At 42.3% G+C, this 19,518-nt stretch overlaps 2 protein-coding genes and 1 non-coding gene across 3 annotated transcripts; all 3 read right to left on the bottom strand.

The window, feature by feature from the left end:
• Positions 1–2,558: 2,558 nt before the first annotated feature.
• Positions 2,559–5,847, bottom strand: LOC139576597 (proliferating cell nuclear antigen). Its single transcript, XM_071402866.1, has 6 exons — positions 5,076–5,847; positions 4,143–4,240; positions 3,850–3,917; positions 3,535–3,729; positions 3,308–3,431; positions 2,559–3,195 (listed from the first exon to the last, which is right to left on the bottom strand). The coding sequence occupies exons 1-6, from the start codon at positions 5,294–5,296 to the stop codon at positions 3,119–3,121; spliced, it is 783 nt and encodes a 260-aa protein (XP_071258967.1). The 5' UTR covers positions 5,297–5,847; the 3' UTR covers positions 2,559–3,118.
• Positions 4,318–4,388, bottom strand: LOC139577405 (small nucleolar RNA SNORD2). Its single transcript, XR_011675295.1, has one exon. It is a non-coding gene; the product is annotated as a small nucleolar RNA SNORD2 (small nucleolar RNA).
• Positions 5,848–7,478: 1,631 nt separating the features above from the next.
• On the bottom strand, positions 7,479–19,503 carry LOC139576595 (putative aminopeptidase W07G4.4). Its single transcript, XM_071402857.1, has 16 exons — positions 19,381–19,503; positions 16,729–16,770; positions 16,403–16,493; positions 16,162–16,310; positions 15,930–16,038; positions 15,573–15,700; positions 11,236–11,335; positions 10,837–10,912; positions 9,471–9,556; positions 9,225–9,329; positions 9,048–9,123; positions 8,723–8,841; positions 8,549–8,632; positions 8,346–8,403; positions 8,040–8,221; positions 7,479–7,951 (listed from the first exon to the last, which is right to left on the bottom strand). Exons 1-16 carry the CDS (start codon positions 19,398–19,400, stop codon positions 7,787–7,789), a joined length of 1,590 nt encoding a protein of 529 aa, XP_071258958.1. The 5' UTR covers positions 19,401–19,503; the 3' UTR covers positions 7,479–7,786.
• Between the last annotated feature and the right edge of the window lie 15 nt (positions 19,504–19,518).

Genomic DNA, 19,518 nt, shown 5'->3' with positions numbered 1-19,518 from the left:
AAATTACGAACAACGCAAAAAAACAAACAAAATAGAATTGCTGGTTGAGAGCCAATAAGATGGCAGCCTTCCCCTCCGGCGCCATCGTGAGAATGTCAACGTTGTGAACAGAGTGCCCCATGGTGGCGGTGGGGTTATGGTATGGGTAAGCATAAGCTACGGACAACGAGCACAATTGCATTTCATCGATGGCAATTTGAATGCACAGAGATATCGTGACAAGATCCTAAGGCCCATTGTCGTGCCATTCATCCGCCACCATCACCTCATGTTTCAGCATGTTAATGCACGGCCCCATGTCGCAATGATCTATTTAAATTGACTGATTTCCTTATATGAACTGTAAATCGTTGCATGTTGCATTTATATTTTGTTCAGTATAATTCCACTGCTCTATCTATCGCTACAGATATTCAGTCTGAGACTGCCATCGTAGAAGTCGTAGATGCTGACGTCAAAGAGAGGGGCGTTGTACAAAACAAGTCATTAGCGATTGGATCGTTTCTAACCAATCAGAGCATTAAAGCCAACCAAAGTATGCTTTACCCAGGTGTTTAGGGTCTGGCCCAACCAATCGGTTTCTGGGACCAATGAGAATGATTGGAATGTGTTCACATTTCTGCTGAGTCCCCAACAACTGGATGTTCCGGTTTTCAGGGGAAATGAAGAGCTTTTTGGATGTTAACAAGGCGACACTCCATCTTAACTCCTCCTCCACATTTACTGGATTGGTTGAACAGTGCAGAAGAGAACCTCCCTCTACAGTTTTTTTTTGTTCTCGTCAAGACCACTATGTAGGGGATCTAGTTTCAGGCATTTATTTTACGCCTGCTACATTAGGTTAACATTAGAGAAGTTGTCGGGAGGAGATCAAATCCAGACTCACCGTGGTGCAGAAATGTTAGTGGGTGAGGCATTTGACCGAAGCGATATGGATGGGTATAGCCAGGCAAGAACAATCATACTTCATATAGGCTACTGGGTGAATCTTTATGAGTTGCCTGGCTCAAGAGATGTGGTGTGATAAATGACTAAGGATTGTGCAGCAATAATTAAAATAGAAAGGTTGCTACTGTACTTTTAAAATTATTAGAATGCATGGGCATAAATAATCAGAAATAACCATTTAATAAACATGGCTGGAGGAAGTGAAAAGCAAGGGAGAAGGATAGAAAGAGACAAAGGATGGAGGAGAGAAATGCAGGGGCTAACCAGAGAAGAGACAGACCTGTCACCAGAGGACTAGACTGATAAAGACATGTTCAGTTAAGCTGTGATAGCTCCCTCAATATTTAATTAACCACTCACATCAAGATAAAGATTAATTACTTTATGAAATTAAAGTCTTCGGGGGAAGAAGTCCCTACCTAGGCTTCCTCCCGGATGAGGGGGAAGGATGGAATCATTGCCTGGAGTGAGCAACCTATGAAAGGCAGTCTTTATTTTAAAGTTGGTCACTTTCACTGAATCCCAGTGATGTGTAAACTCGTCACAGAACACTGCAAACATGGAAATAAAGGTTTTATGAGGGAGCATCAGATTTAGAGAACATTTTCTAGATCAAAAACTATTTCCCCTGGTTGCTTTTAATACTAACTCAGTGCAGGTCAGCAGATTAGTTTTGTGAGAGCCTGTGGTAGCTGGGAATGGAATATAGAAATGCTATCTACAGTGAGATTGTAATCCAGTCCCCACCTTGTTGCTTTTGGGCTGTTTGAACCCAGTGATATGCCAAGGTTGAGAGTACAGTGGAGGAAGGGGAGTGGTGTAACTGGAGCCAGACGTACCAATGGGATTAAGGATTTAGTTTAGAAAACCCAGAATTACTGAGCTGTGTTGGCCAGCCCCATAGAGATATAATTGCCAGATGACATACAGTACATAGCCCATTTACTTATAGCCTTAGCGCCAGTCTGTTTGTGCCATCATGGCAAAAATTGTTTGGCTTGATAATGTCAGCAATAGTTGTCAAAGGCACACAGATCTGGGGCCAGGGTACTTTTTACTGCAGTCAAAAGCCAAGATTTTTTTCCAGTCAAAAAGCTTTATCACATCTATGGCAACACAAAGTAATGCATTAATGTTGCGTGTGTACAACGAGAAAGGCAAGATTGCAAGGAATTATGTTAAGGCTCTAGGTAGTAACCACAAATGTGATCAGATTATTTTATCCCAATCAAACCTTAATTTGAAGAACCACCTGACACGATATGTTTAGTGAGAATGTATGCCTACACCTATGATGGTTCATTGGTATTAGCATTAAAACATGCACCATTAGTTTAAATACACTTAAATTGTTCAGGATAAAGCACCCATTATAAATGTACGTTTTTATTTTATTTTTTAAATCCAGTTCTCAGGGACACAAATTAAGCCAATCCTGTAATAAAACTGACATGCAAAGGATTTCCCATTGCAAGTGCTTCTTAGTCCAAAATGAATTTGAATGTGTCCAGGAATCCAGCCCCCAAATTAAACAGCGCAGTCAGTTCAGATAGTTGTATGGTTATGGGCACCACCTTGTGGTTGCAAATAAAACGTGCATACTACATAAATTACAATCAAATGATTTATTGGGACATTGAGTTCATGAATACAAAATTGGGGTGGTTAACATGACCACAGAAAATATTTACAGACATATCTACAAATCGGAATGAGAATTTGTTTTGCAAACAGATGACAGAGAGAGTGAGAAAGAGGGATGAGTGGACAAGTCTGTTGATCTTCCTCAGGGGCTGGATAGGTCACAGGTTAACAAATGAGCTTGAATAAGAACACTGATCATAGAAAAGACAGGGGGATCAATTAGTAGAACCCTTTCACCGTTGTCTAGCCATCTCAATTCAGATGCATTAATCAAACTGATATATCAAGCTGATATCAGTGAAAGATACATCAACCTGTATTTAGACCCATATTACCATAACCGCTCATGGATGCTGGAAGAGCTAGCCAAACAGTCACCACACAGAAATGTAGAATACAGATAAAACCAAAACCCAACAGCGATGCCATCCCTTTCCCTCTCTCACAACAGGAAGTTCCTCCTCCCCATCCACAGGAAGTAGGAACCAACCCCCTGTTTTTCCATTGGACTTTTGACCAGGGAGGTTTAGGATGCCTCCTCATCGATCTTGGGTGCCAGGTAGTACTTAATGTGGCCCATGTCAGCTATCTTGTACTCCACCACTGTCAAAGAACAGATTAGTCAAATTAGATCAGTCAGACACCAGGAAACAAAACCCCACAGTACATACTAAGATGTGTGTTTATGGGTCTCGTTAGGGGGCAGGGTACCTACCGAGGGGGATGTCTGCAGACATGCTGAGGATGACGGTCTTGGAGAGGGGTGTGGCCTTGGTGAAGAAGTTAAGGTAGTTCAGTGCGAAGATCAGCTGGACTGGTTCGTTCATCTCAATAGTCACCTGAGTGTAAGGAAGGAGGGAGGGATTGGTCTCAAATAATATAGTGCATTATATACAGGTAACGAGTCCTCATTTGGGACACAGACCACCCCCCCATACTTACAGCTTCCTCCTCCTTGTCCACATTGCTGGTCTGGGACAACTTGACGTTGCCGGTGCCCAGCTCTCCCGTGGCAGAAAACTTAACGCCATCCTTTGCACAAGAGATCATAACGGCGTCACCAATCTGAGAAAGGTCACGGCAGATACGAGCAAACTCCCCTGATGGCATCTTCACCACACAGCTGTACTCCTGCTCCTGGGGTAGGGAAGAGAATGATGTGAGAATGTGGCTACTGAGGTGGTGTGATCTGGTGACAAATGCTACTGCCACTACGACTATTATTACTTAATGGAATGTCGGGAGAAGAACACTTACTGGGATTCCCAACTGTTCTACATCAAGATCCATCAGCTTCATCTCATAGTCGGACACCTTTTCCTGGTCTGAAAGAGCGAGACAGATTAACACTCATCTCTAATTAAACATCTAAATACATTACCAAGCATACATAAATGATAACAATGATAACAATCATGGTTCCTGACTCTTCAAGTTTTACTAATGGTATGAACCTCTATTTGGGGAATATATATAAAATCAAGCTCGAAATGAAATGCCTACAGTAAGAGTAGAGCTATTGATACGGATAGATGGATAAAGGTACTCACTGAGAGTCTCAAAGACAAGGGCGAGTGTGTCTGCGTTGTCTTCTGCTCTGAGAGTGATGATGTCCTCATTCCCCGCACACTTCAGGATCTTTGACATACTAGGAGGAAGAGGGTGGTAGACCAGTCAGCATCTGGCATACTGTTAGAGGAACAAGTTTTAAAACAGTATTCCTTGGAGTGATCAGTATAAAAAGTTGTCACCATTATCAGGTCTGTCCCGAAAGATGATATGCCATCATTTCACTCAAAAAACACCATATATTCTTAAATTGCTGACGCCCTGTAAAGACGACAAGTAGATTCGATATGTTGTGTGTAAGGCTATTTGAATCATTTAACTCTGCTCTTTCATTTGTTATGTATCCATGTGATTCAAATGTAAGCCATCATGCCACTACATGAAGCACCATTGTCGAAGTCAAGACCTACTAAAAGTTAGATACAGTATGATAATGTGATTGTATGTGGTTGGTAAGCGTGATCATTTGATCCATTTAGCCAATTTCAGAACAATAGTGACTGACGTCAGCTGACCTTCGCGGGTTCGAGAAATTCGCGCCAACCATCACGCAGAGAACGCAGTGGATTTGGCGCTCAAATTACGTCACACATTTTCAAAAGACGGCTTTGCACCATACATGTTGCAGTATAACAGTAACATGCCGATTTACCCGTAACTAAAACTTAACATCTAATATGTCCTCTTGTTACAGTAAAAAAAAACTATGACAGGAGAGTACACCTTCAAGACGCCAACTCAAGAAGCCAGACAAACGCTAGTTACCTTACTAACTGGCTGTAAATCCAGCCAATTAGACAAATCATAAAATATATAACTACATTCCTGCTAAACTTAACGCTAAGTTATCGTTATCTGGCTTGTTAGCAAGCTAAACTTCAATCATACTGCCATATTAAATCAGTTCTGCTCACCTGCTAAGATTGACTCCCATGGCGAGGTTGCGGTCGCAGCGGTAAGAGTCGAACCCGTCGCTGCGGAGGGTAAGCTGAACTAGGGAGACGTGGGACGAATCCATACTCTGGAGAGAAATACCCGACGAGCTCACGTCCCAACAGGCCTCTGTGATCAGGTCCTTCAGAGCCTCCAAAACTTTCTTCAGGATGGATCCCTGTACCAAGCGAGCCTCAAACATGATAGAATCTGTGTTTGGTTCAAGTAGAACTAAGAAAATATTTACTGAGACGTTTTCCCGTCAACTTTAGTGTTTTTCGGTCTAAATGTTGCTAGCTTAGTTACAAAAGATCTCCTATTCTCGCGTCACAAAGTGCGACACAAGTTATCTCTTCTCTTTCTGGAGGGAAACTGGTTTGTGCAGCTCACTCGCGCGCGCTAAACTTGCTTTAATGCGAAAGCGTCATTTCCGTAGAAACGTGCTAATCCGGCTCCTCCCACGGAAGAAACTGAGGTACGCTATTCTCCATCTTGATCTAATTTTATCCACTTGTACATACCCGTCATACGCATGCATTGAGGCAAAATGGTATGCGTTACAACCTATTTGACACCGCCTCTCCAATTGCAAGGAAGTGATCAAAATAAGCAAGTCCGACATACTGCACATTTTTACATCGATTAAACATTTGATCTCAATACAGTTTTCAGTTCCCAAAACTAAAATCTGTTATGAACAGAGTGGACTAAGTTTTGTAGACTTTACCCTTTGCAAAAGTTTACAAAAATCGCGCTGTTTAGGAGTGCAAAGGCGAATTATGTTATTGCACACTTCACATTGTAGCCGTTGCGCCAATAGGATATCGCTATCGCGTACTGGGCTCTGCCCATAATACCTGCCCACTATGACTCATTTGTTCCCATTGGAAACGACAAGCTGTGGTCTGTTGGTTTAGTTATGAAAACATATTTGGTGCAATAATAAAGACCATAGACCATTTTCTTTGTTTGCATACATTGCCGCACGAGGGCGATGCGCGCAAGTTGATGACAGAGCATGGGGTAGTTATTTTAGAACACCAGCAAAAATGTCAATGAGCATTAGCATTCTAGCTAATAACTGCGGCATCCAACATATTTATTTTGCAAAGATCACATCCAAATATAATCATAGCGACTGTTCAAGCAAGAATCAAAACATAATTGTAAGCGCATGAGATCCCAAAGTTATTTTGTTTAGAAGTAATACTGTAAATCTAGGCTATGTTGAATGGGCACAGATGGCGATGACTTTCTTACTGCCACCAAATCACGTGTGTGATGTACTCGAAAAAGGGTCTATAGGCAGCTCATTAGTTTGTGGAAGCTTATGATTTATACTGATCTGCGTGCCAGTTATATTTATTTATGCACATTTTCGTTGAACTTCAATAATAACGTTTTTGTCACGTGGTTAATCATAAAAATCTGAAGTAAAATAATAAAACGACCATATGGACATATTGATAGAATGTGATCCATAGAGCCCCACAGTGGTGTCATAATACCCATAAAACCTAGCAGTCAAACAGGGAAATGGTTCCAATTGTTTTTCCACCATTCATTTTTGTCATAGGGGATTTTAGAAAGAAAGATCTTGGAAAGATTTTTCAAATGGATGTAAAAAAAAATATATACTTTTGACTTGTGTGAGGTGAAAGGGAAAGGGGGATGGATACCTAGTCAATTGTCCAAAAATGTATTAAACTGAAATGTGTCTTCCGCATTAACCCAACCCCTCCGAATCAGAGGTGCGGTGTACGTGGTGAGTTAAGACATTCATGAGAGAAAAGAGAAACCAACGCTGCAGACTATGACTTCCTTAAGGGTACTTTTTAAAATTGTAGCTATGTGGTAGCATGAGCATAACTTTGGTTTTAGAAATGGGGGGGAGGGACACACATAATTATGATATATATCTTTTTTTGTCAGATAAACACTCCAAACAGCCTACCCGACTGCTTTATCCAATGATAAAACTGGGGAGGGACAAAAATACAATTTCAGTGTATTTGGGGGGGGGGGGGCATGTTCCCAGTGAAAGTTGCACCCCTGTGTGGTAGTAGAGTGGTGACCTGAGAGCACACAATTGGTTGTAGTATTTTAATTGTATAAAACTGACTTAATGTTGTTGGGCCCCAGGAAGAGTAGCTGCTGCCCAGCAGCTAATGGGGATCCTTAATGAATACAAACCATATGATTGCTGACCTAATAGGCCTACCTATGTAACCTGTACCCATTTCGCAATACCTGGAACTAGCAACAGCTAACATTGATTGAAATAAACAAAAACAAAATGTATTATGCTTGATATTGTACTTGATATTGTCTGGCACACAACCACCTGACCTGCAACTCACAAAATGGCTGCATGAACAACAAAGCGTGTTTGGTAATTGAGAGTGTATTCAATACAGTGACTCATGTTAGAAATAGGGGTAAAAAAAATGGACATTTGAGATTGAATGATAAACAGTAGCAGAATCTTAGAAATATAATCTATAGAACAACAGATCTTAGAGGTATTGGAATGATCAAAATTAACTGCCAATATCATTGATGGATATCTGTGTTCATGAATACTTTGTGAAACATCAATTGAACTGGCACTATCAGGACTGCTCTATGTGATATTTCTCATGAGACGGAAAATAGGGTCCATTTGACACATTCTATTTCTATCATCAAATTGCTAGGCTCTGGGCAGGGCGTCGTTGGGTTGATAGGCACGGGGCAGGATGTAGTTGGTAGCCATGGCGAGGATTGGAGCGCCGGTGGGAACACCAGGGAAGGGGCCGCTAGAGCCAGCGATGTCGATGTGAGAGTAAGGCAGAGGAGTGCCAGAGTCCACGCCGTGCTGATGGAAGGAAACAAGACAAACACAAAAAGAAGCGATTAGTTTAGATTCAGGGTTATGAACAGGGCTGTGGAGCGTGTGTGTGTACCTTGTCCAGCCCAGAGGCCATGATGAGGAAGGCAGCGGGGGTCTGATGTCCACGGGGGGTAGCAGAGGATGGTAGGTTGTTGCTTTGCAGAATCTCCTCATACTCTGACTTCCCCTTATGGAAGTCATAGTCTTCACGCCTGATACTGGACACCTCAAACAGATCACCCAGAACCTCCCCTGCTACAGAGGGGGAGAGAAAGGACTAACAGGTTACATACACCGTGTTCATACCAGAAAACCCATGTTTCGACCTGTAAACCCTGGTTTGCTGATTTGTTTGAATAGTGTGTGTCGAGCGTCTCACCTTTCTGCCACTGACGGGCATTGCCAGAGCGATGGGCAGCTCCATTGTCCATGATGATCTATAACCGAAAGAGTTTAAATCAACAACTTTACATTATTAGCAATCATTCTCACCATGGCCAGTGTGCTATTATATAAAGAGTCTGTGTATGGTACAGTACAGATACTGTGTGTGTGTGTGTGTGTGTAAGGTCCAGTACTCACAGAGTAGTTGGGTCCCATGGCTCTGATGGCATGTCCTGTCAGAGTGGCAATGGTAAACAGCTGAGGAGATACCTCACGTACCGCCTGTAGAGGAAGACATGAGATTAAGGTGACAGAGAATAGGTTTCACAGGAGGAACAGGGAGGACGTGGAATAGAGTTGTGTATCCTTTACCTTCTCTTTCATCTCACAAAGCAGGTCGACCATCACCATGCGTCCCTCAGCATCTGTGTTCCCTACGCGAACCCTGCGACCCGCACGGGACACCACCAGCTCATCAGCTACGTAGCAGTCTGACAGAACAGAGAGAGAAACACAACACACAATCCTTAAACCCTCATTCTGTCAGAGAGACAGAACACATCACACACATATTTAGGAGAGGGAAGAGGCCAACTACTCAGTAGGTGAAACCATTGAAATATAATCTATATTCGATTTTTATATTCTAGATTCTATTTCTATGGGTGAAACCCTCACCCCACGACATCACACTGACCTGAGCCCACGCTGTTCCTCACCATCGCCATGCTACCCACCACCTTCAGATGCTTGGGCTTGAGTTTGGCCAGGACCTGACAGGACACAGCTACATGTTAGCAGGAGTAACAGACTATGTCAGGGACTATGAGTCCACTAGTGATCACTGAAGGGTATCAAAGTATTAGTTATTTACCTGGAAGAACCCAGCCACAGCAGCAGCACCACACTTATCTCTGTGCATGCCAGCCATGATGCCACCAGCCTTGATGTCAGCTCCACCGGTGTCATAGGTGATGCCCTGAGAGAGACACACACACACACATAAATGCATGCATGTTACACACAGAAAGACACGGTCATGACAGGAACACCCCACGCCATTATCAATTCATAATGTCCCCCTATTCCACCCCCCCTCCTTCCTCTCTCTCCTGCTCACCTTGCCGACCAGCATCAGTGTGTGTTGAACGGGTCCTTCTCCACAGTACTGCAGCTTGATTACTCTGGCCTGGTGACGAGGCACAGCTACAGAAGACAAACCCACATGGATGAAAAAGACACAAAGACACACACAAAAAGTATTTAGGCCCCTAGACTTTTTCCACATTTTGTTACGTTACAGCCTTTTTCTAAAAAGGAATATTTAAAAACAGAAATACCTTATTTATATACGTATTCAGACCCTTCGCTATGAGACGTGAAATTGAGCTCAGGTGCATCCCGTTTCCATTAATCATCCTTGAGATTTTTCTATAACTTGGAGTCCACCTGTGGTCAATTCAATTGATTGAACATGATTTGGAAAGGCACACACACCTGTCTATAGAAAGGTCCCACAGTTGACAGTGCATGTCTGAGCAAAAACCAAGCCATGAGGTCGAAGGAATTGTCCGTAGAGCTCAGAGACAGGACTGTGTTGAGGCACAGATCTGGGGAAGGGTACAAAAACATTTCTGCAGCATGGAAGGTCCCCAAGAACACAGTGGCCGCCATCATTTTTAATGGAAGAAGTTTGGAAACACTTAGACTCTTCTTAGAGCTGGAGTACGGTCAAACTGAGCAATCTGGGGAGAAGGGCCTTGGTCAGGGAGGTGACCAAGAACCCGATGGAGCTCTGACAGAGCTCCAGAGTTCCTCTGTGGAGATGGGAGAACCTTCCAGAAGGACAACCATCTCTTCAGCACTCCACCAATCAGGCCTTCATGGTAGAGTGGCCAGACAGAACTCCTCAGTGAAAAGCACATGACAGCCCGCTTGGAGTTTGCTAAAAGGCACCTAAAGACTCTCAGACCATGAGAAACAAGATTCTCTGGTCTGATGAAACCAAGATTGAACTCTTTGGCCTGAATGCTAAGCGTCACGTCTGGAGGAAACCTGGCACCATCCCTGCGGTGAAGCATGGTGGTGGCAGCGTCATGCTGTGGGGAAGTTTTTCAGCAGCAGGGACTGGGAGACTAGTCAGGATCGAGGGAAAGATGAACGGAGCAAAGTACAAAGAGATCCTTGATGAAAACCTGCTCCAGAGCACTCAGGACCTCAGACTGGGGCGAAGGTTCACTTTCCAACAGGACAACGACCATAAGCACAAAGCCAAGACAACGCATACTTATGTAAATTAGATATTTCAGTGTAGTTTTTTTTCTTTCTACAAACCTGTTTTTACTTTGTCATTATGGGGTATTGTGTGTAGCTTGATGAGGGGAAAAAACAATCTAATCAATTTTAAAATAAGGCTGTAACGAAACAAAATGTGGAAAAAGTTAAGGGGTCTAAATACTTTCCGAATGCACTGTACACACACTTACCATTGGCACAGCGGTTCACAGCAGCGAGGCAGGGATACTCCTTCTCCAGCACCTTCAGATCACTCACCACATCCACCTGAGACAGGCCGGTTCAGCATTATCACATTAACACTAATACATTAGTGAGATCCAGTACTTGAGAGAAGTAGAAATGACATATGCTGGCGCTACTAAAGGCTTCTATGGAATGGAGTGCTCATCTACATAGTCATATTCCAAAAAAGAAAAGGTGATGGCATCTCCCAAAAAGTCCACAACTAAGAGCTTCGACAATGACAGCAGTTTTTTTTCAATCAATAAAAAAGCCCCTATGAATAAAATACTTTTGTTGATGTCTTTTTGGGAGATACCATCACCTTTTCTTTTTTTGGATGTATGATTAAAGCCTCTCTCTCTCACCTGCACTGGGCTCTCCTTAAAGAGGGCCTGGACGTACTCAGCTACACGAGGAGCAGCCATCCTCTCAGGATCAGACCCTCCTATGTCACGGCAAGCAAGCCTGGAGAGAGAAAGATCATATATGCACTACCATTCAAAAGTTTGGGGTCACCTATAAATGTCCTTGTTTTTGAAAGAAAAGCACACAGAAGTCCATTAAAATAACATCAAGTTGATCAGAAATACAGTGTAGACATTGTTAATGTTGTAAATGACTATTGTAGCTGGAAACGGCAGATTTGTTATGGTATATCTACATAGGCATACAGAAGCCCATTATCAGCAACCATCACTCCTGTGTTCCAATGGCACGTTGTGTTAGTTAATCCAAGTTTATCATTTTAAAAAGGCTAATTGATCATTAGAAAACCGTTTTGCAATCATGTTAGCACAGCTGAAAACGGTTGTCCTGATTAAAGAAGCAATACAATTGGACTTCTGTAGACTAGTTGAGTATCTGGAGCATCAGCATTTGTGGGTTCGATTACAGGCTCAAAATGGCCAGAAACAAATTACTTTCTTCTGAAACTCGTCAGTCTATTCTTGGTCTGAGAAATTAAGGCTATTCAATGTGAGAAATTGCCAAGAAACTGAAGATCTCATACAACGCTGTGTACTACTCCCTTCACAGAACAGCGCAAACTGTCTCTAACCAGAATAGAACGAGGATTGGGAGGCCCTGGTGCGCAACTGAGCAAGAGGACAAGTACATTAGTGTCTCGTATGAGAAACAGACTCCTCACAAGTCCTCAACTGGCAGCTTCATTAAATAGTACCCGCAAAACACCAGTCTCAACGTCAACAGGGTGACTCCGGGATGCTGGCCTTCTAGGCAGAGTTTCTCTGTCCAGTGTCTGTTCTTGTGCCTTATCTTAATCTTTTCTTTTTATTGGCCAGTCTAAAACTTTGCAACTCTGTCTAGAAGGCTAGCATCCTGGAGTCGCCTCTTCACTGTTGACATTGAGATTGGTGTTTTGTTTTTATTGATTGGTCAGTTACCCTAGCCAATTCCCTAATTTTCACACTGACACAGTAATAAACAGCTCTAACGTTACAGGCTTCATTGTCAAATCAAATGTTATTGGTCACATACACGTGATTAGCAGATCTTATTGCGGGTGTAACGAAATGCTTGTAGCTCCGACAGTGCAGTAATATCTAACAAATTACACAACATATACCCAATACACACAAATCTAAGTAGGAATGAATTAAGACTATATACATATGGACGAGCGATCTCAGAGCGGCAAGGACTAAGATACAGTATAATAGTATAGAAAAACAGAATATACATTTGAGATTATTAATGCAAGATATGTACGCATTATTACGTGAATGAGATACCGTAGAATAGTATAGAAAACACATGAGACGAGTAATGCCAGATATGTAAACATGGTGCACAGTAGAGGTCTGCACGAGACCGTTTTCTTCATCCTGCTCCTGCCCACACTCGCTGGCTTTCTGTCCGACTCCCATGTTCCCAAACCCAACTGCAGTCCCCCAATGTTATTTTTTTAATGTAACCTTCATTTAACTGGGAAAGTCAGTTAAGAACAAATCCTTTTTTTACAATGACGGCCTACCCTGGCAAAACCCGAACTAAGCTGGGCCAATTGTGCGCCGCCCTATGGGAATCCCAATCTCCGCCCGGATGTGATGCAGACTGAATTTTAGGCTTATGTGAAACAGCTCACGGTCCCAGCAATTTTTCGCCCTATAGGCAACATCAAATGCGCAACAATAACTTAAGAAATAGGTTAAATGATTAGAGATTCTCACACAGCCCTTACATTGTATTACTGGCCTATTTCAGCCAATATGCTAGATGTAGTTTGAAGAAAGCAGAGTTGAAGAGACTTGCACTTTCTCTTGAGCTATTTTTATAGCCTACCTTTTAGGAGTGGGAAGATTTTCAGATGAGAAATATGGGTGATCAATATTTAAGCCTATTTCTAGGCAATGTAACCTAATCATAAGCCTATTTAGAAGTACATTTCCTTGGAAAGACAACTACCCTGTGCTTCTTCGACCATGTATAGGCTATAGCCTACTCTATTTAATTGAGACCACACGCGTACCTGATCTCGTAAGTATGGCTACTGAACTGGAAGCAGCAAGAATGATGACAGCGACACTTGTTAGGTTTTGCATAGGCCTATAGGATATAGCCTACCTTTAAGAGGAAGATTTTCAGGCATGGTCTTTTTCATGGTCTGAGAGTCCTTTAACTGCCTTTTAGCAAACTCCAAGCGTGCTGTCATGTGCCTTTTAGTGAGGAGTGGCTTCTGTCTGGCCACTCTACCATAAAGGCCTGATTGACGGAGTGCTGTAGAGATGGTTGTCCTTCTGGAAGGTTCTCCCATCTCCACAGAGGAACTCTGGAGCTCCATCAGAGTGACCATCGGGTTCTTGGTCACCTCCCTGACCAAGGCCCTTCTCTCCCGATTGCTCAGTTAGGCCGGGCGGCCAGCTCTAGGAAGAGTCTTGGTATCCTTCCCCAGATCTGTGCCTCGTCACAATCCTGTCTCAGAGCTCTACAGACAATTTCTTTGACCTCATGGCTTGGTTTTCACTCTGACATGCACTGTCAATTGTGGGACCTTATATATACAGGTGTGTGCCTTTCCAAATCATGTACAATCAATTGAATTTACCATAGGTGGACTCCAATCAAGTTGTAGAAACATCTCAAGGATGATCAATGGAAACAGGATGCACCTGAGCTCAATTTCAAGTTTCATAGCAAAGGGTGTGAATAGTTGTGTAAATAAGGTATGTTTTTTATTTAAAATTTGCAAAAATGTCTAAAAACCTGTTTTCGCTTCATCATTATGGGGTATTGTGTGTAGATTCATGAGGAATACAATTCATTTAATCCAATTTAGAATAAGTCTAACGTAACAAAATGTGGAAAAAGGGAAGGGGTCTGAATATTTTACGAATGCACTGTAGGAACTATCTTCCTTTATGTGCAATCATGGATCTGGAGTGAATCTGACGTATAGTTCATGAGAAGATCATTTTTGAGCATTAGCGTTACATATGCAAAGAATTAGTTGTTAATAGTCTCCTTGTTTGTTTTTTTAGATAAAAATACCAAATTCAGTGTGGTTCATCTTAGGTACGTGCATAATAGCGATGAAAAGTTTCAAGTTGTTAGGCCACGTAAGATGGACACGTGAAATCTTATTTTTGGTTTGTCAATAACTCTTTTGACCAATCCCTTAGCTTTTCTCAAACTAAGTTAAGACATGTACCACCGTAGGCATACATTCCAAATGTGGTGTCATTTGTTCCTATTGTTCCTGACAAGAAGATTAAGTATTTTTTTTAGCATAGTTTGGCATATTAGCGTTTGTGCTAATATGGATCTACTGGTATAGTGTGGCCATCTTTGAATGCAGACCATAAGATTTGTTTTATAATTAAATAGTCAAATAAGTCAATTGAAGATATCAATGCCAAACTTCACATGGTTCCTTATGTTAACGTCTTTGATTACCCTTAAGTTGATAGGCCATCGTGAAGACCAAAAGTATGAAAAAAATATATAAAAAATAATTGATGAACAATTATTTTGGGCCCTACTGCTATTAGCCCATACAATAACAGATTCACTACATGGAACAACAGATAGTCCTCCAATGTATGTAACCATTTATTTTTGGCACTAAACAGTCTCCATATATACTTCCATACATTTTTTCAACTCTATCGGGCGACCTTCAGACGAGTCTTGTGATGCCTGTTGCCGTCCTAAAGCAAAACAACGATGTCTCATGGTCTGACACCGCTCTAGTGCCGTCACCTTTCACCGCAAATGGGGAAGTGCGACATCTGCGGATGCAGTGGATTGAGACAGATACCAGATAAGTTTACCTTAAACCCGGCGGATCTTTATGGGGATTTTTATTATTACGCTAATTAGGCTTCCTCTGGGGCACAGACAGACTCTAGTGAGTTAAATGAACACATAAAATCTGATTTCCTTATTCATCAATAACCCAGACATCTTTTAACCAACCAATACATTTTGTTTTCAAACTAAGTTAAGAAATGTACCATGGGCCAACATTGGTGTGATTTGGACGTATGATTCCTGAGAATACGTTATTAAAACTTTAAAAAATAGATATATATATTCCAAGATGGAGGAAAATCTGTCTCAACAGACCTAATGGGTCCTTGAGGAAAATCTGTTCAGCATGATCACATTTAACATATAAAAATGTCTCCCCATAAGAGAGATCTCTCCTTTGTTACAGATGAAAATATGGCTGTGCGCAACTCACCGTCCACTCTCCAGAGCAGAGACCAGATCCACCAACTCCTTCCCCTGGGCCTCCTGGTCCACCCACAACCCTAGAACACACACTTTATACGGGCTGGGCTTTACAGACACCTCCCTCACCTCCAGAGGCTGGAAGAGAGTGAGAGAGGGGAAAGAGAGAGATTGTGGATAAAGGATAAATGTCAGCACCACATTTGGAGCAAAAGACAATTGAGCTCCACCTGTGTGCAAAGGGTCTGTTTTTATTTTTTAAATTGGGCATAGGAGTGCCTTCAGCTCGAAACATTGCACAATAAAACAACGGGAGAAATCAGTGTTAGTGTTCAGGTATCTATTGCTTATTTCACAGTGTTCTCACCATGTAGAGGGCGTGCAGGGCCCCTAGGGCAGCAACCATGGTGCTCTTGTCATAGCTGCTGTGACGAGGACAGACCAGCAGGGGGCGCTGCATGCCTGCCTTCATGGCCCTGAAGAAATACCCACAGTACATGGTAATGAATGGGAGAGATACACACAGGACAGGAATACAGATATATAGTAACCTCTTGGTACATTTTGTGTGTGTGTATATATTTGGTGTTGACTTGGACCTCTTGATGCCATTAACGGCTGCGTCGCTGAAGCGTCGGACGTCATCGTAGTCCCGGTTAACGGGCCCGGTGGACGCAAACACCAAGCGTTTACCAGGCAACCCCGGAACCATCAACACCACCACCTTATCTCCCAGACCACAGTCCACCTTGAGGAGAAAGGAGAGAGGAGAAATGAGAAGAGAAAGTAGGGGTATATTCATCTATCTATGTTGTTGGTGTGGGTGTGTGCATGACTCACAGAGCTGTAGTCCTGCAGAGGTGCTTTCAGACATTCCAGCTCCTTGGGCAGCGTGTCATAACTCTGGGTCACCAAGACTATGCCATCATAACTAGGAGAAAACACACGCAGAGCACACACATTTTGTTCTTCCACACTTATGGCGAAATAAAATAAATTTCCGAATCCTATTTTCCCTAATCCCAACCTTAACCCCTAACCCAAAACCTAAGCTTAAAATAGCATTTGACTGTCCCCAGGAGAGAGAATTTCCCTTGTTTTAACCCCCCCCCCCCCCCCCACACACACACGACATGTGACCTGACCAGCAGTTCCTCAATACTCACTTCTGGTTCTTACAGTCAGTGGTCCACTCAATGGGCTGGACACTATAGAGAGAAACGCATGTTCAATACAGCTCAATATAGGCTCAATAGTATTGGTCTTGAAGGTCCAACTCAGTAGCCTGGTACCAGATTTGTTTGTGCTCTTGCCAACTAACTCCATTGCTGTCATTGTTAAGCCAAACATTGTTTGACATGACAATGGGTGACCAAGGAGTTGGCTACAATTATAGCACAAACAGACAGCACTGGTTACCAACTCAGAAAATGGTGATACAAAATTGCTTTAAATTCCTGTCTGGTATTTATTCTCTACTGCAGGGTTAGTGATATCAGTGACATTGGGTCAAAGTCTGGCTTCGGAGAAACCTTTGGTCTCCAGATAATCTGCAGGACTTGTGCACACTTTGACATCTCATTAGTCTAAAGCAGCCCTTTTGCGTTCACCTGTCCAGTCTATTCACATTAGTACAAATGCAGAAAGAAAGGAGATGAGGAAAGGACATACCTTTAGACCATTGAGATGCACCCTGTGATTTAATATATGCCATTTAGCAGACGCTTTTATGCAAAGAGACTTATAGCCATGCGTGCATACACTTTAAGCATGAGTGGTCCCGGCAATCAAACCCATTATCCTGGCAATGTAAGTGCCATGCTCTCCCAACTGAGCTACAGAGGACCCAGCCCATTCAATAGACGATCAGGTTAAACGTTATACCGTCTATTCACAAAGCTGTTTGCCACTTGAGGCAAATTCCCCAAAGCTTCCCAAATGCTCTGTCTAAACGCAAATATGCCTGGCACCCGTTACAGTTTTGGAAACATTTGGAACTTAACTCTCATATATGGGAGATATACATTTTCAAATACAAAAGATACACTTACTGTACACAGTTAAGGAAAATTGCACCTAGCTGTACTTTGAGAAACACTGGAAATGTGGAATGGAATGGTCCAATGGAAATGCGAGCGCAAGGTGAGAGGATGTGTCGTAGCAGAGGCTGTGTGTAAAAACATCAGGGTGCAACTTTGCTAAAATGCGCACAGTAAGTGTATCTTTTGTATTCTAAAGATAATCTTTTCGCTTATATGAAAGTTAAGTTCGGAAGGTTTCCAAAACCGTATCGCAAGTTAAGCGTATTTGTGTTCAGACAGAGCGACAAAATTAAACAGAGCGTGGGGATTGTAGTTCCCATGGAGCCAGCTGTGGTCCTTATCATCAGGGGGATAAGGGGGACCGGCTGTAAACTGGGTATACCCCCTTGGGTTCTAGAGAGATACAAAGGACCACGAGATGCACCCTGTGTGAGATGCAGAGTTGCAGACTATATGAGCCTGACTTAGTACTCATCTTTCCATTGCACAAACCATGCTTTGAATGATATGCAGTATTCTAAAAAGGACATTGTTCCCTTTCTCTCACCCTCCCTTTCCTGTCATGTGTCTAGATTCATGCATTTGGAACGAGAATAATATGGAACATTTCAATTTGAGATACTGTTTTGAGGGAAGTAACAAGAAGTAGGCACATGACCTAGCAACAGAAAGTACAAATTGGCAGATTAGATAGGCCAATAGGGCTTTAATAGAAAGCTAGCTTGCTGGTACTTGGAGGAAAAATTGCAACTATCTGGCTAAGTAGCTGTCTGCAAAGACAGTGGACAGTCCACTCCATGCGGACAGTGGTACTCAGTGATGCGTTGTTTGCCCCAATCATAATACTTTGTATTCAGGACATAAAGTTAATTTCTTTGCCACATTGCAAAAAGGATGCATGTTTTGGAATATTTGTATTCTGTACAGGCTTCTTTCTTTTCACGCTGTCATTTACCTTAGTATTGTGGAGTAATTTCAATGTTTATCCATCCTCGGTTTTCTCCGATCACAGCCATTAAACTAGAACTGTTATAAAAAGTCACCATTGATCTCATGGTGAAATCCCTGAGTGGTTTCCTTCCTCTCTGGCAACAGTTAGGAAGGGCGCCTGTATATTTGTAGTGACTGGGTGTATTGACACACCATCAAAAGTGTAATGAATAATTTCACCATGCTCAAAGGGATATTCAATGTCTGTTTTATTTATTTATACCCATCTACCAATGGTGCCCTTCTTTACAAGGCATTGGAAAACCTCCCTGGTCTTTGTGGTTGAATCTGTGCTTGAAATGCACTGCTCGACTGAGGGACCTTACAGATGATTGTATGTGTGGGGTATAGAGATGGGGTAGTCATTCAAAAATCATGTTAAACACCATTATTGCACACAAAGTTAGTCCATTCAACTTATTAAGCAAATGTTTACTCCTGCACTTATTTAGGCTTGCCATAGCAAAAAAAATCTAAAACCATTCCACGTTATCATGATGGGCTATTTTGTGTGTGGGCCTGTGACACAAAATCTAAATTTAATCAATTTAAAATTCAGGCTGTAACACAACAAAATTAGGAAAAAGTCAAGGGGTGTGAATACTTTCTGAAGGCACTGTGTGCACTCAATCCTGTTTAGGAAAACCACGTCTCAATAAATACCATTGCTCATTCATTAATTAATACGCAATAACAACAGATCCTGCACACATGCATTTCATAAAGTACATATTCTGACGGAAATTTTGCACGGAACGGCTAAATGTATGAATAAAATGGGCTTACTGGGTACACGTTGCTGGCATTCTGACGTTTTGAGGGAAAAAGACAGCAAGCTAAACCGTCAGCTGACACAACGAAGCTTCCTCGGTCAATCACGTGATTTATCAACGTCCTTTCAACGTAGTTCTGGGAGTTGTAATT

This window comes from Salvelinus alpinus, chromosome 5, assembly GCF_045679555.1.
Source record: "Salvelinus alpinus chromosome 5, SLU_Salpinus.1, whole genome shotgun sequence".
Taxonomy (NCBI): Eukaryota; Metazoa; Chordata; class Actinopteri; order Salmoniformes; family Salmonidae; genus Salvelinus; species Salvelinus alpinus.
The sequence above is the reverse complement of the archived record's forward strand: the minus strand, read 5'-3'. Positions and strand labels throughout refer to the sequence as shown.